General features: G+C 37.7%; 1 protein-coding gene across 1 annotated transcript in view; it reads right to left on the bottom strand.

Moving 5' to 3' along the window:
* vps50 (VPS50 EARP/GARPII complex subunit) overlaps positions 1–26,426 on the bottom strand; it is a 151,660-nt gene that overhangs the window by 93,220 nt on the left and 32,014 nt on the right. The window contains exons 6-12 of the mRNA XM_053492735.1: positions 19,957–20,027; positions 19,714–19,831; positions 19,581–19,616; positions 19,177–19,259; positions 9,909–9,951; positions 8,588–8,686; positions 4,414–4,554 (exon numbers count right to left, since the gene is read on the bottom strand). Of these exons, the coding sequence (XP_053348710.1) occupies positions 4,414–4,554; positions 8,588–8,686; positions 9,909–9,951; positions 19,177–19,259; positions 19,581–19,616; positions 19,714–19,831; positions 19,957–20,027 (591 nt within the window). The remainder of the gene's footprint in view (positions 1–4,413; positions 4,555–8,587; positions 8,687–9,908; positions 9,952–19,176; positions 19,260–19,580; positions 19,617–19,713; positions 19,832–19,956; positions 20,028–26,426) is intronic.

Genomic DNA, 26,426 nt, shown 5'->3' with positions numbered 1-26,426 from the left:
AATCTTATTTAACTTTGACTTTTTTTTGTCTCTCAAACAAAACCATGTATTGGCATATATTAGACACAGAACAATAAAATCTAGAATAAACTAGCATAAATTCACACAAACAGAGGTCAAGAAGTTCAGTTAACACTCATTTTACACCTCAGAAAGAGGGAGAATGTCAGCGTGATCTCTCTGAATTTGATCATGACATAGATATTTGTACGAGATGGGCTGTTTGCTGATCTCCTGAAATTCACGCACAACATTCTTTAAAGTTTAAAAAGAATGATGGTTAAAAACAGAATTGTAGGAGCTGCCTTGAAGGATAAAGCAAGACAAATAAGCATGCATTAACATCACAGTGAGCAGGAAACCATCTCAGCGTGCACAAAACATCAGACCTTGATAGCCTTTAACAGTAGAAGACCGCATCATGTTCCACTCTCATCAGACAAAAACAGGAATCTGAGGCGATCATGGGCACAGACTCACTAAAGCAAGACATTTTTGGAAAAAGATTAGGAAAAAGTCTGTGTCTTTTTTTTTTGTCCTGTATTTTTCCCCTCAAGTCTCAAGCTGTCTACCCTGGTGAGCCTGTTCTCACTATAGCCTCAGAGCCTTGTTTCAAACGGTTAAGTTTATGCTATAAATTAAGTGGATGTAGTATACATGGGACTGTTTAGCAAGACAACCATTAGTTACTCATCACACACTTCTGTTACATGATCATTAGAAGACATTACTTAACAGTTATTGAATGTAAATCTTATTCTATTCAAACACCATTTTTGTCTATATTTTTCTTTTTTCTGTCCACTTCTTTTTTTTCTCAAGTCTAAATGATTTCTTACAGAATGTACAGAAGAATCAATAGCCTTGAGCTGAACAGAGTTAAGAACACAATAAGGCTTCTCAACATGAGAACGATGACTAAAGTCATGGCTAAATCATTATATCGACCAAGCCTAATTGTTGCAAACGATTTTGCATTGGCTCAGTGCCTTCATGCTGTGAGCCTTTACTGTCTGCCTGATATGTCAATGGTTGGTCTGATGGCAGAAAAAAAATAAATAAATAATAATAATAATTATATATATATATATATATATATATATATATATATATATATATATATATATATAAAATTATTTATACTGTGTGTGTGTGTATATATATATATATATATATATATATATATATATATATATATATATATATATATATATATATATATGTATACACACACACAGTATAAATAAATATTTTTTATTAAAGGTAATCATTCTGAAAATTGTTTAATATTAATTAATTACAGGAGGAATGTGATTGTAGTCAACTAGAGAAAAAAAGGAGAAAGTGTGATTCAGTTACCTGTACCTTACAGACACTAATCAGTTATAATAAACAATTAACGTGTGCAGCAAACGTTAAATGTGCAAACATGTGCGTAAAAACCTATTACACTGACTTTTTTATTCAAAGTTGCATTTTTTTTTATGTTTTGTAAATCTTTCTTTTAAAACAAGTAGTGCTGTGTCTACTCTGTTCATATATATTGCACTTCACAGGCAATAGCCCAAAAGCCATTTAAATTCATTACAGTTATCGAGTTGAGTTTTATATGCCAATTTATGGTTTATGGTCTGTTAAAACAGTCATTTAATTTTTGAATAAAAGGATTCATAAATGCAACATAAAATGCTTCATAAAAGCTTTTATTCCTGATTAAAATTTTCAGTGTGTCTGTCAGCTTAAATCTGTTGCAGCTCAGCGTGCCACTCGTACCAAGAGACCTTTTCAGCTGATGCGCTTTATAGCTCATCTCTGCATAATTTAATTTTTAGGGGATAAAAAATACATGTACATGGAATAGATGTTTGCCAGGGATCACAGGCTAAGTGCCAAATTCGGAAAAGGTGAGTCTGGTAAAATAAGAATCAAACATGACCCATATTAAAACCATGATTTCAGAGTACACATAGAAACACAAGACAAACAGAAAGAAAGAAACATAGATAGACAGATCCAATCTGAATGTGGTAATGTGGCTCGATTCTCCATATACAGTGGCCAAGAAGTGCAAAACAAAATAACGAAACCCGAAAACAAAATAACATAACCGAAAACAAAAAATAAAAAATAACAGACACTGAGACGGTGGCCGAGAAGTGCGAAACAAAATAACAAAACTGAAAACTACATAAATATGAAATATGATTTCTAATTTTGTATTTTGTTTCTGGATATGTTGTGTTTTCTGATTTGTTATTTTGTTTTTGATTTTGTTATTTTGTTTCGCACTTCTCGGCCACCGTCTCAGTGTTTATGTTAGAGGGTTTTATGATAGTAAAAACCCAATTATCTTAATTTTAAAATAAAAGTAGAATTAATTTTTTATAATTAAACTGATTTGTGTCTGAAGGTAACTGTACAGTTTAAGTCAAAAAAGCACAACTTAATAAAAAACGCTGTAATTATTACTAAGTTACTGCAGATACCTAATGATCCATCATACTTTGCCTAATTAAGAGTGATTTTACATATGCATTGTCAGTGGTAGAGGGTTAACCAGCATATTAACATGCTCATTTAGGCTCAATTACAGCTGACATGTTTAACATGTAGCGCCAAAGAAGGTGTGCGAGTCAGCATAGTCAAAAATACAGCCTGTGACCCTGTTCCACCTCTTCGACACCAATCAGTCGTAAGACAGACGTCTGTAGGTGAGGTCTGTGAAGCGGGATGACAATGAATCGTGTAATGAAGCCTCCATGAAATATTCAGCTGCTGCTTTGCATTAGGATGTGACCTTCGTCCTTTCGCAGTTACATCAAATTTTTAATTCTAGGTGATGAGCTTTGAGGTCAGCGCTGAAATGATCGTCATTAACGCAAGACTTATGTTTATTTTATATTGCTTGGTTTTCAAGCTGCCTAACAATGTTGAAGAGGCCTGAGTGTAAGAAGGAAGATCTGAGACCCATCAAGAGACCACTTTAAAGCACTTTGTTTTAGAAATGCATATAGTATTTTAGTTAAAAGATTCAAATTTCCTCACATTTGAAACAAAAACAAAAGAGCAAAAGGTATTTCTTTACTGGATCCTGTGATATCAAAGCTGGAAGAAAGTTTGCTAGGGAGCACAGATTCACCCTATTCCAGAGTAATGAAGGAAGTAAATGAACCAATGCACCCATCATGCATAGTGCCCAGTGTACAAGCTTCTTGAGGCAGTGTTATAATCAGGGGTTGGTTCATTTGGCCAGGTCTAGGATTAGCAACGGTAAACCGCAATGTACTGAACGACCAGGTTATCAATAGAGTGGTTCTTTTTTTTTTTGGCACTGGCATATACCAGGACTCAAATCGGGAACATGAGGAAACACTTTCAATCTTATTTGAACACTAGAGACTTGAACCCCACTGAAGGTCTTTGGCATGTGATGAAAAGGACTTTATAGAGTGAATCAACTCAGCTGTCATCAATACAAGATCTTGGCCTATAATCAACGCATATCTGAATGAAAATAAATATCATGATGTTGCATAAGGTTGATGCAATGGCAAATGGAAAATATATATGCAAAATACAATATATGTTTTTTTTTCTTGTTTTTTGTTTTTGGGGGGGGATTCACCCTGCATCTAAAATTTTATGCCACTGTAGCATAAAGACTTTTTCCCTGTTACCGACATATTAAACATCAAAGGGCACTGCTTGATTTTTCACTTCTTCTGCACGTCCGTAATACTAGCACACATTCTCACCGCACCTAAAAATTAATTAAAGCTGTCAGCAATCCATGATAGCCCTGATCACAGAAGGCTTTGCCTGGACAGTGTTTAATTTTCCACACGTGATTGACAGACTCATAGACTTAATATCGCTGGTGTTGCTTCACCTGCAATCTGACATTAAGCACACATCCTACAAAGATAAAGTAATAACATGGTCTGATGGAAGTGACGGCTTCTTTGTTTCAGATGCAGAGCCTTGTTTCATACTGATGCAAATGAGGCTTTCAGAGGCAGGGTTAAAGAGCTGAGCTGTCTGCCTTCAGAGCAGAAAACACCACCGATGTCCTTTGTAATGACTCTATTCCTGCATATTAACTCAGATTAATTGCTTTGTGACATGCTCATGAATGAGCCTGCCTTCCCCTTCCAGCGATTGATGCATCGTGCGATGTTTCTTTGTTTCGCTGTGCTCCCAATATAGACAAAATGTGCCACCCTGGAAGAAGGAAAATTATTTTCCGCTTGTCTGAAGTACAAAAGAGTGGCGAGTTATTCATGAAGAAGCTTAACCACAGCTGAAGGCATTTAGGAAATTACTTTCACCTTGACCAGTGCGGAGCGAGGCGGCTAATCTGACCCTTTTTTCAGAAGCGTGGGGCGTAAGCCGAAGGTTCAAGGAGGATCTTACCGTGCACAGATCTTTATACTGCATCTTCTGAAATTTGGTATCAGCGTTGCCGGCACACAGCTCCACATATCCAAGCACCACCTGGAACACAGTGTTGTGAATGGCCTGGGTGAAGTGCATGTGAAGCTGATCCATCGCCGTCTAAAAAGGGGGACAAAAAATAAATAAATAACAATAATGGTAGTTAATTGTGACCTCCTGTCACAAGCATCACCTGCATGGAAAATGCAGGATGCTGTGCATCAGTATTCTACAGCTAAAGAAGAGACAGGCCCCCCACGATTCTGTATACAGGATAAAGGCGATGAGAATGCAACTCTTCATCTATACAAAGTTACTACCCAACAAAATCCCCATCACAAGTCATGCATTTGCGCCATCTATGCAATCTGACTGGAATAGAAACATTCCACGAGGGGTGATAATGGAAGCATCCATTATTGGTAAGCATATTCCAATAACCGTGGTTCCCAACAATAACTGCATCGCAGATGTTCTACATTTGTTAATTACAGACACTAACGGTCAGTTACCATATGGGTCAAAGTAGGCGGTACCAACATAGTGAGGAGAGAGCAATTGTCTGCCAAAACCCTCATTCAAAACCAGTCACAAAAGCATCTTTATCAAGAAAACACATCTGATAATCTTAAGTTGTTTTCAAATCACCATGTTCTTTTATGGCTACAAAACTAACCAGCATCTTACACGAGGCTAAATCCCAAATTGCACTCCAACCCCTAGTCAAGGGTACTAACATGGTGTGTGGGAACCAAGTCAGAACCGTGCTGATACCCAGCATAAAAGCACTCCCTCTGATGTGATATTGCATAATTATTTATTAATGTCCAGTGTCGCTTCTCTGCTTCAGTGACACTGCAAATTCACAACTGGGATTAATAAGGTGTTATCTTTTTTCAGTTAATGGTGCCTATATTAATCAATTACAACTATCTCCAGCGAGCTTCACAGTTGTTGGTTTAAACCAGTTGTGCATTTGTGTTGTCACACAGCTCCATGGTCCCCGATTTCAGAAGGTATTTTTTGAGAAGGTATTGAGCAACACTACTGCATGCCAGGGAACTGCTCTATCACTTTCCCTCTTTACTCTTTACACTTCCAGTACAATAGAAGCTCAGACCACCTGATGGTTTTCTGATTACTCTTGCATAATTGAGTGCATTCACAACAGAAACAGATCCAAGTAAAGGGGCGTGGTACTTTGATTTGTGGTGCAACAAAACATCAGTAACACACGGAGGAACTGACCTAAGAAACAGTTACAGAGGACAGAATGGCAGCAAAAGTACTGGAAAAATCATGAACAGCTGTACTCATCACCTCTATGGCCATGGCATGCCAATTACAGATTAAGCTTTTGGCTCGTTTCATTGCAGTGCTCTATTTGGTTTGTTTTTTTGCCAGCTGCCATCTCTGCAATGCCTCCTCCCAAAGGGGCTTGCCCCTAGCCTGACAGAATGAAATTCATTCATAGGACTAGGATCCATACAGATAAAAGACAGAAAGGGTCAGAAAACTAGTTACCAGTTTTTGACGTTCCATTCACATTTCAAAAACTTTAATGAAAACACCTGTGTGGGAATTCAAATCTCACAAAAGTTCTGCTTAACGAGAACGCTCTCTCTCACTCACTCATCTTCTATACTGCTTTATCCTGTATTCAGGGTCACAGGGGGCCTGGAGCCCATCCCAGAAGACTTAGGGCACGGGGCAGGGTACACCCTGGACAGAGTGCCAATCCATTACAGGGCACACACATATACACTCACTCATTCACACACTATGGGCATTTTGAAAATGCCAATTAACCTTATCCTTTGACTGTGGGGGGGAAACCGGAGTACCTGGAGGGAACCCACCAAGCACAGGGGGAACATGCAAACTCCATGCACAAAGAGACGGGAATCGAGCCTGGCCGGGCATCGAACCCAGACCCTGGAGATGCAAGGCTAACCACTACACTGCTAACCACTACACCACCATGGCGCCAATTAGAAAGCTTTCCGTCCAATGAGCAGCCAGAATATATGCATCAAAACAGAAAGCTCTCAATCTTGCGTTCAGGTATTCTAACCTGGACAGGAAGAAGGGAACATTTTAAATGGCCAAAAACAACAATAAGATTCATTTCAGGCCCACTTTTAGCTCTTAGCTCATTTCACTCTCGTGTTCTAGAAAGCACAAATGTTTTTTTGTTTTTTTTCTGCCAGCGGCCAAAAGAATCTACAATGCCAAAGGGATATGCCTCTCTTTAGCCTCGTGGAATGAATGAAAAAAATCATTGACAGAATGACAGAAAGCATGCACCGGTCACATGACTGTGCTCAAAACAGATAATTTCTTTTCACACGGGTTGAATTCCTAACTAGTGGTCGACTGATTATCTGGAAAAGTATTTAGCATTTAGTATTACAATTATTGGTACCAGTGATTTATATTGTTGTTGGTAATTATTGTTTCGAGCGAGCGTGTTCTCAGTCTCTGCAGTTTATGAGAGGAACAGAAGCCGGTTCACTGGAGACCGCACTGAGCAACTGTGCTTTCTGCGTCACAATCTGGTGCTGGTGAATTGGGACTACTAGTTGAGACACGAATTTGAAAAAAAAAAAAGTTTTCCTTTAATTAAACACATGCTTAAAGGCATTTCAACAAAGTTTTGTGTGGGAGTTCGTGTTTAATTTAAATTAGGACACTAAGATTTTAATTGTACAGTAGTTGCAAATGCATATTGGTTTTAAATATTAATCTCCTTCATTGCTAATAATCTGTATCAGGATCAGCCGTGAAGATCATATCGGTCAACCTCTAGTGCTGACTACTGCAATGGAGAGAGAGTCACAAGGGTATGAGTTCTTCAATAGCTTTCGAACTTTCACCCATCTCCAGTGCATGAAAACATGGTCGGACGAGGCAGGCATTTTAACACTCTTTGGATCTCTATTTCTTGCTAAAAAATGTCATTTTAATGAACAAGATTCAAAGTCTATAGTTCACTATAATCATTAAAACTTTTGAAAAAACCCGAAAGATCCCGACCACTGTGACAATCCTTACCGCACTCTCCTGGGTTTGCTGTCTTGCGTTCCCTTAACTGGCTGCCTGATGACCAGTTCTCAGCAGTACAAGTAGCTACCACACTACTAGTGTTAGTATGAAGCAGCTATATTGTATAATCCCAACTAAAAAAAAGTATTCGCATGTATACTACTTACAAACAAGTAGTGGAATAAACTGCACAAGAGACAATTCTGCAAATGCACCCTCTTTAACTTCTAACTCTAACATTTTTCTCAAACATCTAATTCCCTCTACTTCCTGTATAATTGGTACAACGTCCTTCCATTGTACCAGTGGCTCTTGCTGCTGTAGCACCAGTTTTTTTCAATCCACAATTAATTTTGTTTCTGTCTTCTTTGAATAAAGTAGAAAGATCAATTTAATGGAATAGAAAATAGCTAAATGTGTTCCAACTTGTCAAAACTGCTATCCTTAGTTAACTATCAAAAAATTGCTATGGGGACCTTTAACCACAATAAAAGGCCGTGCAGTTACATCAGGCTGTATTTTAAGTGCTATCCTGAGAGCTATAAATATCGTTCTACACGCTATAGCATAGAAAAGTGGGATTTCTTAAGCGCTCACTAACATTCTCATCAGCTTGCTCACTAATCACACTCTGGCATACTAAGCATGGAAAAACCAATGAGCAAATAGAATACCTTTTACTGTTTTTTTCACCCTTTCAGTTCAAATGCTTTCTAATAAATCTTACAAAAAAAAAATTATAATAAATAAAATGCAGACTTCCACAATCTACGCCTATAATCCATAGCTGTGTGATTGCAGCAGGACGCACCGAGGAGTCGTTCTCTGTAACTTTTGAACCATCCGTCTTTCCTACTCATGAGGAGGTACTTCACAAATTGGTTCAATTTTGCTATGTGTGGAGCTTTTATTTCTGAGGATCAATGGTAGGAGAGCTAGAGAAGGGAATCCTGCTACATACAGTACACATGATAAACAGATTCTGACTTATCACACGGCACTTGCTTTCTAAATAATAATGTTACTCCAAAATCTGCCCCTGAGTGAAGCAGCGTTGGAGCGTGTAGGTAGAACCCCAACCCTAGGCAAGTTCTTATGACTCACTCACCTGTGTCTTGCCCAAGAGTGAGTACGCAAGCTGAACTCTGGTGTAGTGAGCGACGTCAAAGTGCTTGCAGGTTTTCGACAGTGCTACATCCAGCTGCTCCTGCACAGACAAGGAGAAAGAGAGAGGGAGAAAAAACTCAGTGGGAACGGCGATGTGTTACTGCTTATGATCGGAAGCCTTCTTTTCTAATAACTGCAGTTTCTGGAGTGAAGGAGAAGAAAAAAAATCAGGATTTATTTCTTTTTATCTTTCATATCCCTGGCCTAAATGACTGTTTAATGTTAAAATGTGATCTCTCAGAGGTATGGAATGAAAATGGAAAAATGAACAAAACTGGCACATATGGAATACAATAAGTTGAGATAAGAACGGGATCACTAGATGAGATTATGACTCATGCTATCACAAATGTACAGTGAATTTGAATTTCTGGCTGAAATATATTAGCAAAAACAAGATTTTTGACCCAGATAAAATCTGCAATAAACAATGTCCTCCTAGTAAAAATGACACATGACCCATTGCAAATGCATTTTACAATTACTTACAATCATTTTTCATTTCATTTCATTCTTTCCAGACAAAAACTACTATATTCATCTGATAATATCGGCTTGAAGAAACACAGAAATGTCTATCCAGACCTGATGGAAATTATAAGATGAGATTGTCAATCAACGGCGTGGTTCGGAAGGGAAAGTTATGGGGGGGAAAATTTTAAAAATCACTAAGTAGCATCAGTAAGGTGTTGAAATTCCCCATCTAGCACAAATATTAATTAATTAATTATTGTATTAATAAGAATAAAGCGTTACAGAAGATGTGTGAGTCACAATTATTTCTTATTTTATACATTTTCCTAAAATCCTAAATTAGAGGATCAATACATCTAATAAATAAGTTTTTTATCCAACGGGTAAAACACTACTTAAGAAATGACTTTAAGTATTGTCAAAGTACAATGAAAAAGAAACAGAGAAAAATAAACTACGTCAACAAAGCTAAGCTCCTTAAACCATTTAATCATATAATTCATTTAATCTTTCCTGCTCTGTTTGAAACTCACTCGGCAGCCACAGAGTCCACAGAGCAAACATTCTATTCAGGAGAACGCAGTCCAATCTGCTTTCCAAGCTGCAGGGACAGACGTGTTGTCACACCAACACAAGCACTACTCACGCTTACTGTATGTGCACACTAATACTCATGCTCATATCTCAGTGAGCGTGATGAGAACTTTACAGGAAATCAGAATACATGGATGTTTTTTTTTTACAGGATGGCTTTAAATCATATGTAATCAAATTATTTCGCTACATACCTCGATTTGTTCCAGAGTGTCTTGCAGCTTCGAGTTTAACTCACTGCAAAAAGAAAAATTTACATTAGGTTTAGCAATCGCAACCTTTAATGAAAGGCAGGGGGGGAACTGACGAGATTGAAGTACTTGAGAGTGAAACACCATTAAAAATTTCTGGGAAGTTATTCTCATACATGTTACAGTACATACTCGTTTTAATCTTTTTTTTGTCCTCAACAGGGGTTTCAGCTTATAACATACTACTGTAGCGTTACTACCTGACGTTGACAGATGAAGAGTTTGTAGAAATAATTAAAAGGTTAAAGCTGAAAAAAAAAGCTGATTAGCCTTAATCTAATCGGTGATATTGGTATTTCAGGTTGAAGCCCCTGTACAGTACATGTCTGCCTGTCTTACTGAATGTCAGAACACTTTGCCTAACTTACTTTATTAATACAACGAAATAAAATTTTGTAAGGTTGAGTATCTTACGAAGTATCTACTAAGCTGTATTTATATTATCATCAGCCAAATACACTCCCTGTTCGGTAATCAGAAAATTTATCACAGATGAGAAAAGTTTTTTCATAAAACAAGTCCAACATGTTAAAATTCACTTAGCACTTTAGTGCTGTTACTTTAGTGGTAAAAATAACTGGCACATAACTGCTTGTAACTTCTACTTAACATTTTGATTTTATTTGGTGAAATTGAATGATTGATGGAGTTTAATATTCAGGCAAATGACTAAGAAGTAGCAAAGTTTCCTTTAATTCTGTCCAGCCAGTTTTGCATTGGCCAGGGGTAGCTCAGTGGTTAAGGCATTGGACTACGGTTCGGAAGATCCCAGGTTCAAACCCCACAACCACCAAGTTGCCACTGTTGGGCCCTTGAGCAAGGCCCTTAACCCTCAACTGCTCAGATGTGTAATGAGATAAAAATGTAAGTCGCTCTGGATAAGAGCGTCTGCCAAATGCCTAAATGTAAATGTAAATGTAAATGCATTATGCTGTGGCAAGATCTGACTGAACAGACACTAGAGACAGACAGAAATACAGACAGAACATTTTCTGAGACTGGTTTCTGGTCCTCCATGTATAAATCTTAAAGATATCATTGAAAGAGCGAGTTCTGACAAATGTACAGACAAAAACTTTTTTTTATTTATACAGATAACACAAACACAAAAATAAAAACATTTCAACATACGTAACATAGCAATGTTTTGATTTATATTTTGGTCTTGCCTTTTCATAGTCATCTTCCTGCAAAGATTATGTTGGTTAAGGAGCTAGTTCATAAATAACTATTGGGAAACAATAGTCTCAAGATGCAATGGTCTAAAGATGAGTTGCCTCAATTTTCAGAAATTACAGAAACTTTAATATTGTTTAGCCATTCATATCCACTTTTCTAATACTAACACTATTGACTAATAATAAAATAATTAGTACCTTACTTATCCCAAAGGGAAATTGTAATTTTCACATATCCTGGATAGCAATCTGAGGTCAGAGCGCAGGGTCAGCCAGGATACAGTGACATCTTACTGGAGGAGTGGCAGCTTATTGGTGCTGGGGCTTGAACCCCTGACCTTCCGATCAGAAACCCAGTAATCTACAGCCTAAACCATTTGAGCAGCCACAACTCCAGCTGCCAAGCTATTGGAAAGATGCATGTATTCTGAATTCAAACTCCAAAACTACATTTTAGAAGATCGTACACCTCAACACAACGATTCACTTAACAAAACCCCCTGTTTCAGGCACAGCAAGGTATCTAAGAAAGCAAAGGCAAGAGCTTCCTTGTAGCGAAACTCCTTCCCTGACTTTAACAAACGGTTTCAGTAGAGGCATACGATACAGTATGTCAAGGTGCTCGTGGAGAGTTGTGGCTTAATATAACGCAGTAGGTTAGTAAAGACTATCTTCAGAGTTTTAGAAAACCTGCTTGCCACCATGTGTATTCAAGCAGTTGTTTCACTTTGTTTTACTGGCAGTGCTCTGAAGTGAGAGAAACAGATGCTGGATGCTCTCGATGTACAGTCAAAGTCATGCTATGCTGGTATGCCAATTTTGCGATAGTATGTTTGTTTATTCCCAAACGATTGCACATGGCTGCCACAACAGCCTTCAATGCAAGAGCTCAATAACAGCGACTGTAAATCTGCAGTGAAATGTCTAAATTAAGTCAAAATGCTTAATTTGCATGGTGTTCCTAAGCTGAAAGTCAGTCAATGGCAACCAGAAAACTCTATCTATCATCGCTTTAGATTTTAAAAAAGCCACAGTGGTTAACATGTGAGTGTATAGGAGGAGACATCACTGTGGTGTTTGTGTGGTGTTATGATTACTACTGTATATGTAGTATAAAATAAGGATTATCAGATACAGCATGAAAAGAACAGGCTTACAATGACTGAAGTGTTCATTATAATAATAATAGCTACTTTAATTGAATTTTTACGATCTCATTTGGACAAATACAAATTCCTAAAGGAAACGTATGATGACATCAATGCTCCTCTAGTACAGTATGTACTGTAAGCATATAACTCATTGGGATCCGCCTGGAGTGTAGATTGACTCGGCACTCATGAGCATCAGACTAATTTGTTCAGTGGAGAAGGGCCAAAAAACTTTAAAAAATTGCTTGTCATACTAATTTGCTCCCTGAGAATAATGTCTGGTACATTATCATTAATAATATCCATTTACTTTTGGGGTAATGTTAACTGATTTATAGGAATAGATTATGAATCCATAGGCATTGATGTGTATATAAAGCTTGATATATACTCAGCAACAAAAAAAAACATCCCCTGACTTTCAACTGTTTTTACTTTCAGTTAACTTAAGGTGTAAATATTTGTATGAACACTAAAAGAGTCAACACCATAAGACATAAACTAAGACATATAAATATGTTTCACAATGTGTCCCTGAATAAAGGGAGGCTCAAAATCAAAAGTACCAGTCAGTATCTGGTGTGGCCACCAGCTGCTTGAAGTACTGCAGTGCATCTCCTCCTCATGGACTGCCTATTGCGGACAGTCTGAGCACTGATGGAGGGATTGTGTGTTCCTGGTGTGACTCGGGCAGTTGTTGTGGCAATCCTGTACCTGTCACGCAGGTGTGATATTCGGATGTACCGATCCTGTGCAGGTGTTGTTACACGTGGTCTTCCACCGCGAGGATGATCAGCTGTCCTTCCTGTCTCCCTGTAGCACTGTCTTAGGCGTCTTATAGTGCGGACATGCCATTTTATTGCCCTAGCCACATCAGCAGTCCTCATGCCTCCCTGCAGCATGCCTAATGCACGTTCACGCAGATGAGCAGGGACCCTGGTCATCTTTCTTTGGGTGTTTTTCACAGTCGGTAGACAAGTCTCTTTAGTGTCCTGTGATTTTAGAACTGTGACCTTAAATGCCTTCTTTCTGTAAGCTGTTAAGGTCTTAACGACCATTCCACAGGTGCATGTTAATTAATTGATTATGGTTAATTGAACATGCATGGAAAACATTATTTAAACCCTTTACAATGAAGATCTGTAAAGTTATTTAGATTTTTACAACATTATTGTTGAAATACACAGTCCTGAAAAAGGGATGTTTCTTTTTTTGCTGAGTATATATACACGCTGTACAGTACAGTGCTAACAAAGTTTTTAGACCCTTTTACAATGACAAAGTAAAAACAGATGTTTATAGATTTTTATTGATTTATTGAACAAAAATCTAAGGCAAAGGTTTTAGGTTGTTGAGTTGGGGATCTCCAATTTTAGGTTCGAGCCCTGCTGTCGGTGGGTTGCATAAGTATTTAGACCATTTGTTATGACAGTTACAATTAAGCTTTGGTGGCTCCTACATCTATCCGTGGTCCTTAAGGTGTCTCTACAACCTGACTGTAGTCACACCTGCGACTGATTGACTGCACTGGACCTTATTTGAAGCTAATAAGCTTGATTCTGTCTATATAAGGCCTCACAGTAGATTGCGCATGTTGGAGAACAAATCCATGAGGTTGAGAGAATAACTAGTAGACCCACGGGACAAGACTGTCTCAAGACAATCCTGTGATCTGGAGAAGGATACAAGAAACTTTCTGGGGCAATGAAAGCATTCAAGAGCATGATAGCCTCCAGTATTCTTAAATAGGAGAGGTTTGGAACAACTGAGAGTCTTTCCACATCTGGCTGCCCAACCTGAGTAATCGGGCATTACTTGGTCAGGGAGGTAACCAAGAACCTATGGGTCACTATAAATAAGATCCTGAGCTCCCTTGTTTTGCAGTCATCCTGTGTGTTAAGAAGGTTACCACTTCAACAAGACCATCATCCGAGGCATAATGCCAAAAAAAACACAATAGTGGTTTCAAAAAGTCTGGGAAAGTCCTGGAGTGGTCTAGTTAGTCTGGACCTGAACCTAAAAGGGCATCTCTGGAGAGACCTAGAAATAGGTTGCACTGACCCTGCCCATTTAACCTGATTAAGCTTAAACAATTCTGCCAAGAAGAGTGGAAGAAACTTTCAAAAAAAGGTGTGCCAAGCTTGTAGCATCATTGACAAGCAGACTTGATACAGTACTTTATGTGAATGTATAATATATTATATTTGGGTTACATTTGTCAGAATCTATAAGAATCTTCCCAATCTCTCCATGTAGTAGCATTAGTTCAGATACATGAATTGTTCAACGTTCTTAGAAGGCACTGTTTCTCACTCGTACTTAAAGAATTGTGTATATTGCATATTGATTGCGTTGTAGTTACATGTAGGTACACAGTTGTACAGTTGGTAGACTTAGCCCTGCATGCTTAAAAAATGCAGGTAGCAAACTAGGATCTGTAATAACCATATACAAAAATACCAGGTACTACCTACCACAATGTACAATAGAGTCACACAATTATGTCCATAATATAAATAACTGTAGTGGACTCAGTTCTGTAAAAAAAATATATTAGAGCAGACATTGTGGTTGAAAAATAATATGCTCTTAATTTAAGGATGATGTAGTCAAGAGTAATCAAGTGTAAATAAACAAATGCAATTATTACAAATTTTTATGGTTACGAAGTATTAGAAAAAACATGCAGCGAGTATGATCAAAGCATTTTTCCTCGCTTTATTTGCCTTAGTATACAGAACACGGCACTAGCAAACAGCAATTTCATGGACAGCACAGTTCCCATAAGTCACTTATATCCCCAAATGAGCACACATGACTATATACAGTTTGAATGCAACAACATTTACCAGATTTAAACCTGATGTAGGCTGAAGGCACGGAGTTGTGGATATACTTTAAAAGACATTAACTCCCAAGAGGATCAGCTCTGAATTACAAAGCAGTACTGCAAGAGAGATGCTCAGAATGCTGATTTAGTTTTTTTTTAATAGCAATACTGTAGCTGTATCAGATTAATATATATCAGCAGTGAAACTGAAGCTCCACTTCACCTAGCCTTGAACTCAAACCTCATGTCACTACGTAAAGATACAGTATCCAGCTTCTGGAGTGTTTCTGATATTTAAATATCAAAAGAGCCCAATGAACTTAAGATTTTTCAAAATCATGGCATTTCGCAGCTGCTACAAGATCCGCTGTGCGACTGAACAGTCGTGAGGTGACGCACATGATGTACAATGAAAATGTATAAAAATTACATATGAAAGGTCATGCTGATTAGCATGAGAGCATATTGAAAGTGGCACGGTGGTGATCATACAGCATAATTACCATGTTTGTTATAAAATGTTCATATAAATACGGGAAAACGTCGAACTTGTTGTCTATGGTAACCAGTCATACATTACATAGGATATAGGGATTGGATTTAAAACTGCTGGAGCTGTACCTAACGTTTAAGACTTGATACTACTTATATTTTCAAGTTTAAGATAATGTAATGCTTACTAACTCACATTTATAAAATGAAATTTTAGACAAATAAAGAATTAAGGGGCACCCTTTCAGTACACTATTGCTGTCATTACTATTTAAATATAAGCCTTATATAAGTTTGGAACACAGCCCTGAATTTAGAGTGACTTGAATTTAGATTGAGAAGGGTGCAATGGGTTACTTTTTTATGTTACTACAACTACTGTAATGCCTAGTGAAGTATCATTGTCATCATCGATAACCATTTACTTCCAAGTTTCTGAACAGTTTAGCTACTGGCACAAAATCTCCTCACTCATGATTACATGTGTGTATAATAAATGTAATCTAAGCAGCATTGAGCTATTAGATAAAACCAACCGCAGTAATTAGCTATTGGCACACCTTGAATATGCATGGAAAAAACATATGAAAACCCAAAACTGTCACTTGATGAACAGTAAATGAGAAACGATCATGATTGTGAAAGACCATTAATCAGCTCTGAATTGCAGCTCACTTCCCTTTTAACAGCATGCTTGTTTACCAAACAGACTGTCTGGACAAATGTTTCTGCCAAAAACTATTTCTACCCTAGCTGTGACAGTCATGGAGAAGACAGGAAAACAAAAAGAAAAACTTTCAAAGCTTTTTTATGACAGCGTTAACCCTGTTATCGTTTTAACTCCTACAGTCTGAGCTCCCTTAAAGACAAGTGTGCAGTCTATCCTTTCCAAACTTTCCACGGTAGTGAGATCCTTACACAGCAACGGTGTGTCAGACGAAATGTCTGGAGCAGGTGAGGGATTGACAAAAATATAGAAGGAACTTACTGTAGTGTTGAGAAAAAAATGAAAAAAGAGAATTGTACAGGGTGGGTGAAAATTGTCTTAAAAATGTCTCTCCCCATTTTGCTCTTACAGTGCGTGTGGGGTTAGACCAGCGTTCTCAAAGACGTTGGCTGGGACGACGCGGACATCATGTATGGCCTCCAAGAAGCCCAGATCTCACTTCATGCGATTTATTTTTTACACAAAGGAGGAAGTTTACAGAACAGGGTTGCACACTGGAGTACTTGGAGGCAGAGATTTAGGAGGTTCTCAACAATATCCTAAACGACTTCCTTTAGAAGACTGTGTGTTCCATCACTAGCCGTTTGAGGAAACTGGTTGGTGCCAGCGGTACCTACGTTAAAATTTAAAGATTTGATTTCATTTTCCTATGAAATAAAGGACATGTGCAATTGGTTATATCAATTTGTATTAGAAATATAGACTTTATTACCAATTTTTTAATGCCTAGTTACTTTTCACCCACCCTGTACAAAAACCATGACCATAAGTACTTTATTTATTATGTATGTGAATGTGTGTATATAGGGGTAATGTCCTCTCAGTAGACTGCACTCATAAAGGAAGGTCCTAATGAGCACCTTTAAGTGTAGGCAGTGGGTTATTAATCACAGCAGTAACAGCCCACTCTGGCCATTTATATGGCTTCACAGTTCATTTAATTGCTGGGGGAATTTATTTTTTATCTTTTTCTTCTAGTTGCTACCTCATGCTGGCAAAAAGAGACCTCTACTTATAGCAACACATGTACAAGCAATTAAATATTTTAATTTGCTGACTAACTTTGGAAAATGCTTTAATTTCTGACCCGTCATTATCTTATAGGTAGTAATGTCGACACTGTGATAAATTTACAGCATCAGTCGAAAGTTAAGCATAAGCTTGGCTTTATTTTTCGACGAACAATACTGAATATTTTAAAACTGTGAAAATAATACATACGGAATTAGGTAATTAAGGTAAAACAACAACACCAACAACAATCAGTTGTTATTTTAAGACATGAACATCAGCTGTGCTGGAATAGTTCTCGCAAGAACAGTATTCTCAAGTGCATTTGCAAAACCCATTGAGCACCATGATGAAACTGGCTCTCATGAAAACCTACCCAGGATCTTACCTCTGCTGCAGAGGAGAAGCTTATTTGCAGTTACCAGGCTCAAAAATCACCAATTAACAGCATCTCCTCAGATTAGAGCCATTCTCAAGACGTTACAGAGCATAAGAAACAGACACATCTCAATAACAACTGTTCAATGAAGATTGCATTATTTTACAATTTAGGACGAAATACAAATTGCAGTGCAATTGCTGGGATACACATATAGTATGTGGATATGGTCACGTGATATTTTGTCCTTTTGCATAACCTGACTCTGATTACAAAGAAAGTTTTATAAATAAATGTAGATCGATTGAACCACACTGGGCAGTGGTCTTCTACCCAATACCCTTGGAGTAGGTTGCAAGGTCCAGTCACAATGAATTGACTTAGACCATTGAACAAGATTGACACAGCACCCTTAAAGCCAGAAAGAGAACAAAAAGCCTACAAATGTAATCGTTTAAAAAGTGCTGGGGACAGGAGTAATGATGGAATTTTTTTTTATAATCAATGCAATTAAAAACTCAAAAAAGAAAAAGAAAAATGTTCCTCCTCATACATGCCTGTGTTAAATATACTGTATCTTATAAAACCATGCATTTACCTTTTAACGAACAGTTAAAGGGACAAAGGTTTTTAAACACTTCAAGCTAAATTTAAATGATTGATGCTTTGGAAGTCTTTTAAAACTGATTTGTTGTGATGTACATCAATCATACTATGTCTTTACAGTACATATTACAATAAAAAAAAGAAAGTAGGCCACATTCAGCCTTCACAGACTAAGTCACAGACTGAGTCACTGGCTCACTGACAGCCAGTGATAGGGTCACAGACGGTCACGGTCGAACTGGCTCACAGACGGTCTCGACCAAACTGGCTCACAGATGGTCTCAACCGAACTGGCTTACAGACGGTCGAGACCAAACTGGCTCACCGACAGCCATGGTCGAACTGACACAAACAGTCATGGTCGAACTGAATTACAGACAGCAACCGTCTAACTGACTCACTGACAGCCACCGTCTAACTGACTGACTTACCAAATCACTAGCTGACTGACTCATTGATTGACTCACCGATCAAGTCACTGACTGACCGAGTCACTAACTGACTGACTCACCGATCAAGTCACTGACTGACTGAGTCGGAGACTGACTGAAGGACAGCGTGATTGACTACTACAGTCAGTGACTGTAAGCCAGGTCCATAAGGTGCTTTGCCTTAAAAAAAACAAAAACAAAAAAACAACCTTTTCCCAAAACAAAAACCTGATGTCTTGGCTCTCCAAATAGAGTGGAACAAAAGACCATGAGGTAAAAAATATGAAGTGTACAATCGGCAGCATTTTTTGAGACAGTTTTAGTGCATGAAGTGGTTCATTTAAATCCGAAGAGCCTCTCTGGGCACCGTAGCTTTAGTCCTCAAGTCAAACAGTGCTCAACATACCTTATGCAGCTGTAGTGCTTGAAAGTACTGGCGGCCTTCTGACATTCCAGACACAACTGGATCGCACCTGGATAATCCTCCTCCTGCCAAAAACAAACACATCCAATTTCAGCAGGAGAACTAAATATCAACCCTGTGGAAGATTATACAATCTGGGATGCACAGCATAAACATGGGGAACTTCAACATATGTACGGTTAAGCACTCCTATCAGAGCTGTAAAGTAATGCTCAACAGCAGAGAATTGATGTGATAATGGACTGGTTAGCCCCATTTCCAGAGCACATGCACAAACCCATCCATTAACGGCTTTTATTAAAAATGATCTAAAATGATCTAAAAGGGAGATAAGAGAGAGATATTTTTGTCAGTGACAATGGCAGGAAAGCTTGTGCCACCCTTACCTCCAGCATCTCACTTAGTCTGACATCTGTCCTTTGCTGTGGAAGAGAGTAAGAAAACTCATTTGTGATGGATAATGAGACAAAAAGTTGATATTCTTCAAAAAGAAGTTTTCAGTTTTAATACAGTCATTACCAGTGTCTTTATGGTCCTTAAAGACTTTAACAATCCTGTTAACAGCTGCCTGCGTCTCTGGTTGGCCAGGAGTCCAAGACTTGCTTCGGTGAAGCCTTCTTTAGAAAGCGCAAGCTGCCTATAAATGGAAAAAGATTGCAATCTAACAATGTGTGTCTTAATTCAGTAGTTAGTAGTTTAATCACAATTCTGAACTCTGTTCGTTTTTGATATTAAGCTGAGGATGTATGAAGTGGACCAGACCTCCGAGCATTGGTGCAGATAACAGCAGCCAGTTGCAATGTGGTTTGCAGAGAAGTTACTCGCTCCAGTTCCTGAAACACACCATGACAAAAAAGTAAAAATTACATCAAATATTATATATTTCCAATATAAAAAGAAATTTAATAAAACATATTCATTTGTACTTATACAGTATGTGTCACAAAATAGCTATAAACAGTTGTTTTTGCACCAGTCTCTCTTTCTATATCTCTCTTAAAGTTATTAAAACAAGCAACATGTCACAATAGAATCTACATGCCAAAACCAGTAAAAGGAGATTTTAGTAAAAAAAAAAAAAAAACATACCTGATGGCATTATGTTATCTTAAGCAACACTTTATCTCCTTAGTAATTGCATTATAGTCATTCCAAATTGCCTCTTAACCATCCATGCTGTTTTGTTCACTACTAAAGTGAGCTACTAACATAAAGCTGAATTCCAAATCCCTCTCTAACAACTTATCAAGGACACAGCTTGGTGTGTGGGACAACGGTTTCTATACCCTACAATATGCACTAGCTTTCAATTTATTGTTTTTTGTGATGCAACCCAGAAAATCTGGAAATTTGCTGATATTCTAAAGCGGAATAAGAATGAAAACACAAAATAAATCAGTGCACCTCTTTCATGGTTTTATTCTTCAGTACGCACCATTTGGCTACATAGTAAAACTACTGTCACCCTGTTAAATAATTACACTAACTGTCAGTCGCCTGCTTAAAAAGTCGTAGTTAGTTGGTCTACGTCATGAAAGGTTATGTTACTGTAGCAAAACAAAATACAAAACTTTGTTAGGTTAACTAAACAAACAAATAATAACTTGTTGATAACTGGAGTTTGCAGAACTGTTGTCTAAAAGCAATATCACACAGGGTCATGCTGTTGTACTGAATATCAGTACATCCATGTTTGTCCATCTGACAAGTCTCTACAACTGAGCTGTCACTATAGAATTGATACCGTTTTAGAACAAGTGTATTAATATAAACTTGTCATTTAAATTATAGCCAGGATTACAGTCAGAGCTGCTGTTATAGAAAATTAATCAATGCCTTTTGAACAATCAGAAAAAGAAGTGAGCAGCTCTTTTGTATAAAATATTATAATTCAATGTTAGTCAGTGGCTGTGTGAGACATCGGAGTAACTTGAAAAAAAAAAAAAAAGAGATACTATTTGTGAACAGCACGAACCAAAACAGATGATACTAACTGTTGCGATTTTATTATATATATATATATATATTTATTTTTTTTTTTTTTTTTTTTTTTTGTGCAGAGATGTCATTTTCAGCAATAGATATAAAAAAGTTTCAGCAATAAAAACAATTGGGCACAAATCAGTACATATTGTTAATTAATTTTTGTGAACTACCTACAGTACATCCGGAAAGTATTCACATTTTTTCCCCCCATTACAGCCTTATTCCAAAATAGATTCAAAAAAAATTTTTTAAATCACATATATAAGTATTCACAGCCTTTGCCATGACACTCAACTAGATTAGAGTCCACCTGGTGTCAATTCAGTTGACTGGACATGATCTGAAAAGACACACACCTGTCTATAAAACGTCTCACAGTTAACAGTGGAAGTCAGAGCACATATCAAGCCAGCAAGTCCAAGGGATTGTCTGTAGACCTCTCAGACAGGATTGTGTCGAAGCACAAATCTGGGGAAGGGTACAGAAAGATTTCGGCAGCATTGAAGGTCCAGATGAGCACAGTGGCCTCCATCATACATACAGTGGTGTGAAAAACTATTTGCCCCCTTCCTGATTTCTTATTCTTTTGCATGTTTGTCACACTTAAATGTTTCTGCTCATCAAAAAACGTTAACTATTAGTCAAAGATAACATAATTGAACACAAAATGCAGTTTTTAAATGAAGGTTTACGTTATTAAGGGAGAAAAAAACTCCAAATCTAGGTGGCCCTGTGTGAAAAAGTGATTGCCCCCCTTGTTAAAAAATAGCTTAACTGTGGTTTATCACACCTGAGTTCAATTTCTGTAGTCACCCCCAGGCCTGATTACTGCCACACCTGTTTCAATCAAGAAATCACTTAAATAGGAGCTACCTGACACAGAGAAGTAGACCAAAAGCACCTCAAAAGCTAGACATCATGCTAAGATCCAAAAAAATTCAGGAACAAATGAGAACAAAAGTAATTGAGATCTATCAGTCTGGTAAAGGTTATAAAGCCATTTCTAAAGCTTTGGGACTCCAGCGAACCACAGTGAGAGCCATTATCCACAAATGGCAAAAACATGGAACAGTGGTGAACCTTCCCAGGAGTGGCCGGCCGACCAAATTTACCCCAAGAGCGCAGAGACAACTCATCCGAGAGGCCACAAAAGACCCCAGGACAACATCTAAAGAACTGCAGGCCTCACTTGCCTCAATTAAGGTCAGTGTTCACGACTCCACCATAAGAAAGAGACTGGGCAAAAACGGCCTGCATGGCAGATTTCCAAGGCGCAAACCACTTTTAAGCAAAAAGAACATTAGGCTCGTCTCAATTTTGCTAAAAAACATCTCAATGATTGGCAAGACTTTTGGGAAAATACCTTGTGGACCGACGAGACAAAAGTGTTTGGAAGGTGCGTGTCCCGTTACATCTGGTGTAAAAGTAACACAGCATTTTAGAAAAAGAACATCATACCAACAGTAAAATATGGTGGTGGTAGTGTGATGGTCTGGGGTTGTTTTGCTGCTTCAGGACCTGGAAGGCTTGCTGTGATAGATGGAACCATGAATTCTACTGTCTACCAAAAAATCCTAAAGGAGAATGTCTGGCCATCTGTTCGCCAACTCAAGCTGAAGCGATCTTGGGTGCTGCAGCAGGACAATGACCCAAAACACACCAGCAAATCCACCTCTGAATGGCTGAAGAAAAACAAAATGAAGACTTTGGAGTGGCCTAGTCAAAGTCCTGACCTGAATCCTATTGAGATGTTGTGGCATGACCTTAAAAAGGCGGTTCATGCTAGAAAACCCTCAAATAAAGCTGAATTACAACAATTCTGCAAAGATGAGTGGGCCAAAATTCCTCCAGAGCGTTGTAAAAGACTCGTTGCTAGTCATCGCAAACGCTTGATTGCAGTTATTGCTATGCTAAGGGTGGCCCAACCAGTTATTAGGTTCAGGGGGCAATTACTTTTTCACACAGGGCCATGTAGGTTTGGATTTTTTTTCTCCCTAAACAATAAAAAACATCATTTAAAAACTGCATTTTGTGTTTACTTGTGTTATCTTTGACTAATACTGTAGTTAACGGTTTTTGATGAGCAGAAACATTTAAGTGTGACAAACATGCAAAAGAATAAGAAATCAGGAAGGGGCAAATAGTTTTTCACACCACTGTAAATGGAAGAAGTCTAAATCCAGGACTTTTCCTGTCCTGGCCCTTCTCCCCCAGTCGCTCACTTTGTGTCCTGGTGGTTCCAAACTTCTTCCATTTATGGATAACGGAGGCCACTGTGCTCAGTCAACTAAATTTACCACTGATAGACTCTAATCCAGTTGTAGAAACATCTCAAGAATAATCAGTGAAAAGAGGAAGCACCTGAGCTCAATTTTAAATGTCATGGCAAAGGCTGTGAATACTTATGTATATTATGATTTTTTTTTTTTTTTTATAAATGTGCAAAGTTTTTAAACAAACGTCTTTTCCCCTTGTCATTATAGGGTATTGTTCGTAGAACTTTGAAAAAATAATGAATTCAATCCATTTTGAAATAAGGCTGTAACATTGCAAAATGTGGAAAAGTGAATACTTTCCGGATGCCCTGTACTTCAGCAAGATGCACAAATTTCAAAACTTTATAAAAACACAGCAAGGCCTCTCTTCAGCATCTCTGTGTTTATGGCCACCATCATTAATGGGTCCAAACTCCTTGTCTTGGCTCACATCTGAACCGACCACAGAGAAGAGGGGAAAAAAGGTAACAAGCAAAATGTTCTTGTTAAAGCAATAGGCTCTGTTATTTAGAAAGACAGAGTACTGACAAGGCACTGCAGAAGCATACCCATGAGCCCACATGGCATTTCCTGAATTAATTGCTATGTGGAACTTAAGGTTTCCCCCACCCCTCTTTCCACATTCTAGCATTTGAAGAGCTGTCAGGGCCTGAGGTGACTGCACATTCCAGGAACCCGTCTCAGGCTTAAGACGATGTGCGTCAGCTACGACCTTTAGCACAGAGCTAGTCTTTGGTAAGAGCATCATCCCACTGTCATATTAAACAAAATTATTTGGCAACAGAATACGAGGTGGAAAAAATCGATTCCGCAGAAGACATGCATACAAAGCTTCTTTATAGCCGACATCACAAAAACCTGCATTGTCCTGGGAGTGATTATCACTGGTTATTACTGGTATCTGTGAAAACCCTTGAAGGCTCCTGATAAAACATTCAGTAAAAAACTATGGGATCATCAGATGGGACCCAGAAACACGATAGAATGATAAACAGAAAAAATAAGAGATGTGCTTGAAATTTGTAATGCCTTTCGGTCTACATTTGTACATATGAGAGAGAGAAGTTAATTAGAAGTCATGAAACCTCTAATTAGCATGGGAACAATTAAAGAAAATTTAATCAGAAATAAAACCTGAAGTAAACAGTTTTCTAATAAATTATTTACAACGATTTCTACCTGAGGTTACATATTGATTGCATTTATTTATTTATTTATTTTTACATTAATTTTATACAATAAAGGAGGATGATTAAAAATGGTGAATGGGACTTTCTGGTGTAACAGTCACAGTCAGTCACATCATGACTTTTTCCAAACATGTAAAATTCAAGTTCACACTTTACCAGCCTACCGAGTTATTTATTATACAGCGGAAAGCTTCTGAATATTACAGACGTAAAGTAAACCCCTACTGAAATCAACAATGATACTGATCTTTCCAACACACTTATCACTACTTGACACTATGACCCTAGTATACAACTGTAAAAGAGAAGTGATTTATATTCTTACTGTTTACCATCACTTGGAAAAGGACAGGTTCGCTTTTGAGACTGCTTGCTCTTAGTGATTCAATCTAATGTTAACTCCGGGAGTTGCCTCTCCCTTGCTCATTGGAGAAAAATCTATATCTATAAGGGGCAGTCAAGTCAACCCGGGATTTTTGTTAAAATTTCCCATGAATGACATGAAACCGATTGATATTTACGAAAGACTTTAAGCGGAGTACTGTACAGATGAGACTTGGTAAAGGCGCGGTAAATCATTTGAATGGTGCACACGATTTAAACAAGGCCATATGTCTATGAATGACGATCCCTGCCGAGGTGGCTTGTGGCACACTGCAGTCATTTCCGTAAATATTCAGCGAGTATTCAAAGTCTGCTTCTTGAAACTCAATGGATAACTTCTGTCTGAAGCATCTGTCTGTGGGAACTGAACATACATTCACGAACACTCGCCTGTGAGTTATTGCCACATCCCTAGTACAGTCCTGACCTCGATCCAAGCCATTTCCACATGTTTGTGATATTGAAGGAGATCCTGGGAGGCCAGAATTTTAAACGTGGAACAGGCAGTCTAACCATGACATTGTACTGAGAAAAACTTTTTACCTTGATGGTATCCAAGGACTAGTGAAATGCTAGGATATTAAGGATTATGTATAAAAATAAAGGTAGTGTTTGCACTTATAACTGTATTCTGATATTCAGCGTAATCAAAAGTTACAGTTTGACCTGAATGCCCCTTGTATATCTATAGTATAGCAGCTTAATGGCAATGGTTATTGTTGAAAAGTTGTAAATTGAAAGTTGCAAAATCCAATACTACAAATAGACTTGAAATATAATTCAAACATGAAGGAAGACAAACTATTAGACGTTTAGCCTTGCTATGAACTTCTGCTATGAAGTCTGTTTGGAACAATGACAAAAATCTAACCAGATCATCATCTGGTTTCAATGAGAACACCATATAAATCCTTTTATTACAGTACTCGATCTTGAAATATTATGACATGGGAGAATGTTAGACAGACACATAATTAGACAGATAACCTTCAGGACAACCTGAAGACATAAAGCCAATTATTATAGTATTTAGCATAAAATATCAATGAATAATAAACATCAAATCACACTAACATTTTATTAAATAATGTATCATCACGGGTTATGTTTCTATGTAGAAGCTAAAGCTGAAAAATTAAAAAGTATAATTTTAATATTGTAATAGATTATGTTAAAATATTTTTTTCCATAATTTAACCTAACCCAAGGCAGAATATTTTTGGTTAACATATTGTGTTATTTTAATAGTATAAGGCATATCTTCTCACTCATCTTCTATACCGCTTTATCTTGTATTTAGGGTCACGGGAACTTGGAGCCTATCCCAGGAGGGCACAAGGCAGGGTATACCCTGGACAGGGTGGTATAAGGCATATACTTTATACATCCATTTATT

The sequence above is a fragment of the Clarias gariepinus genome, chromosome 3 (genome assembly GCF_024256425.1).
Source record: "Clarias gariepinus isolate MV-2021 ecotype Netherlands chromosome 3, CGAR_prim_01v2, whole genome shotgun sequence".
NCBI lineage: Eukaryota > Metazoa > Chordata > Actinopteri > Siluriformes > Clariidae > Clarias > Clarias gariepinus.
Note: the sequence above shows the minus strand (reverse complement) of the source record. Positions and strands in the feature narration are given on the sequence as shown.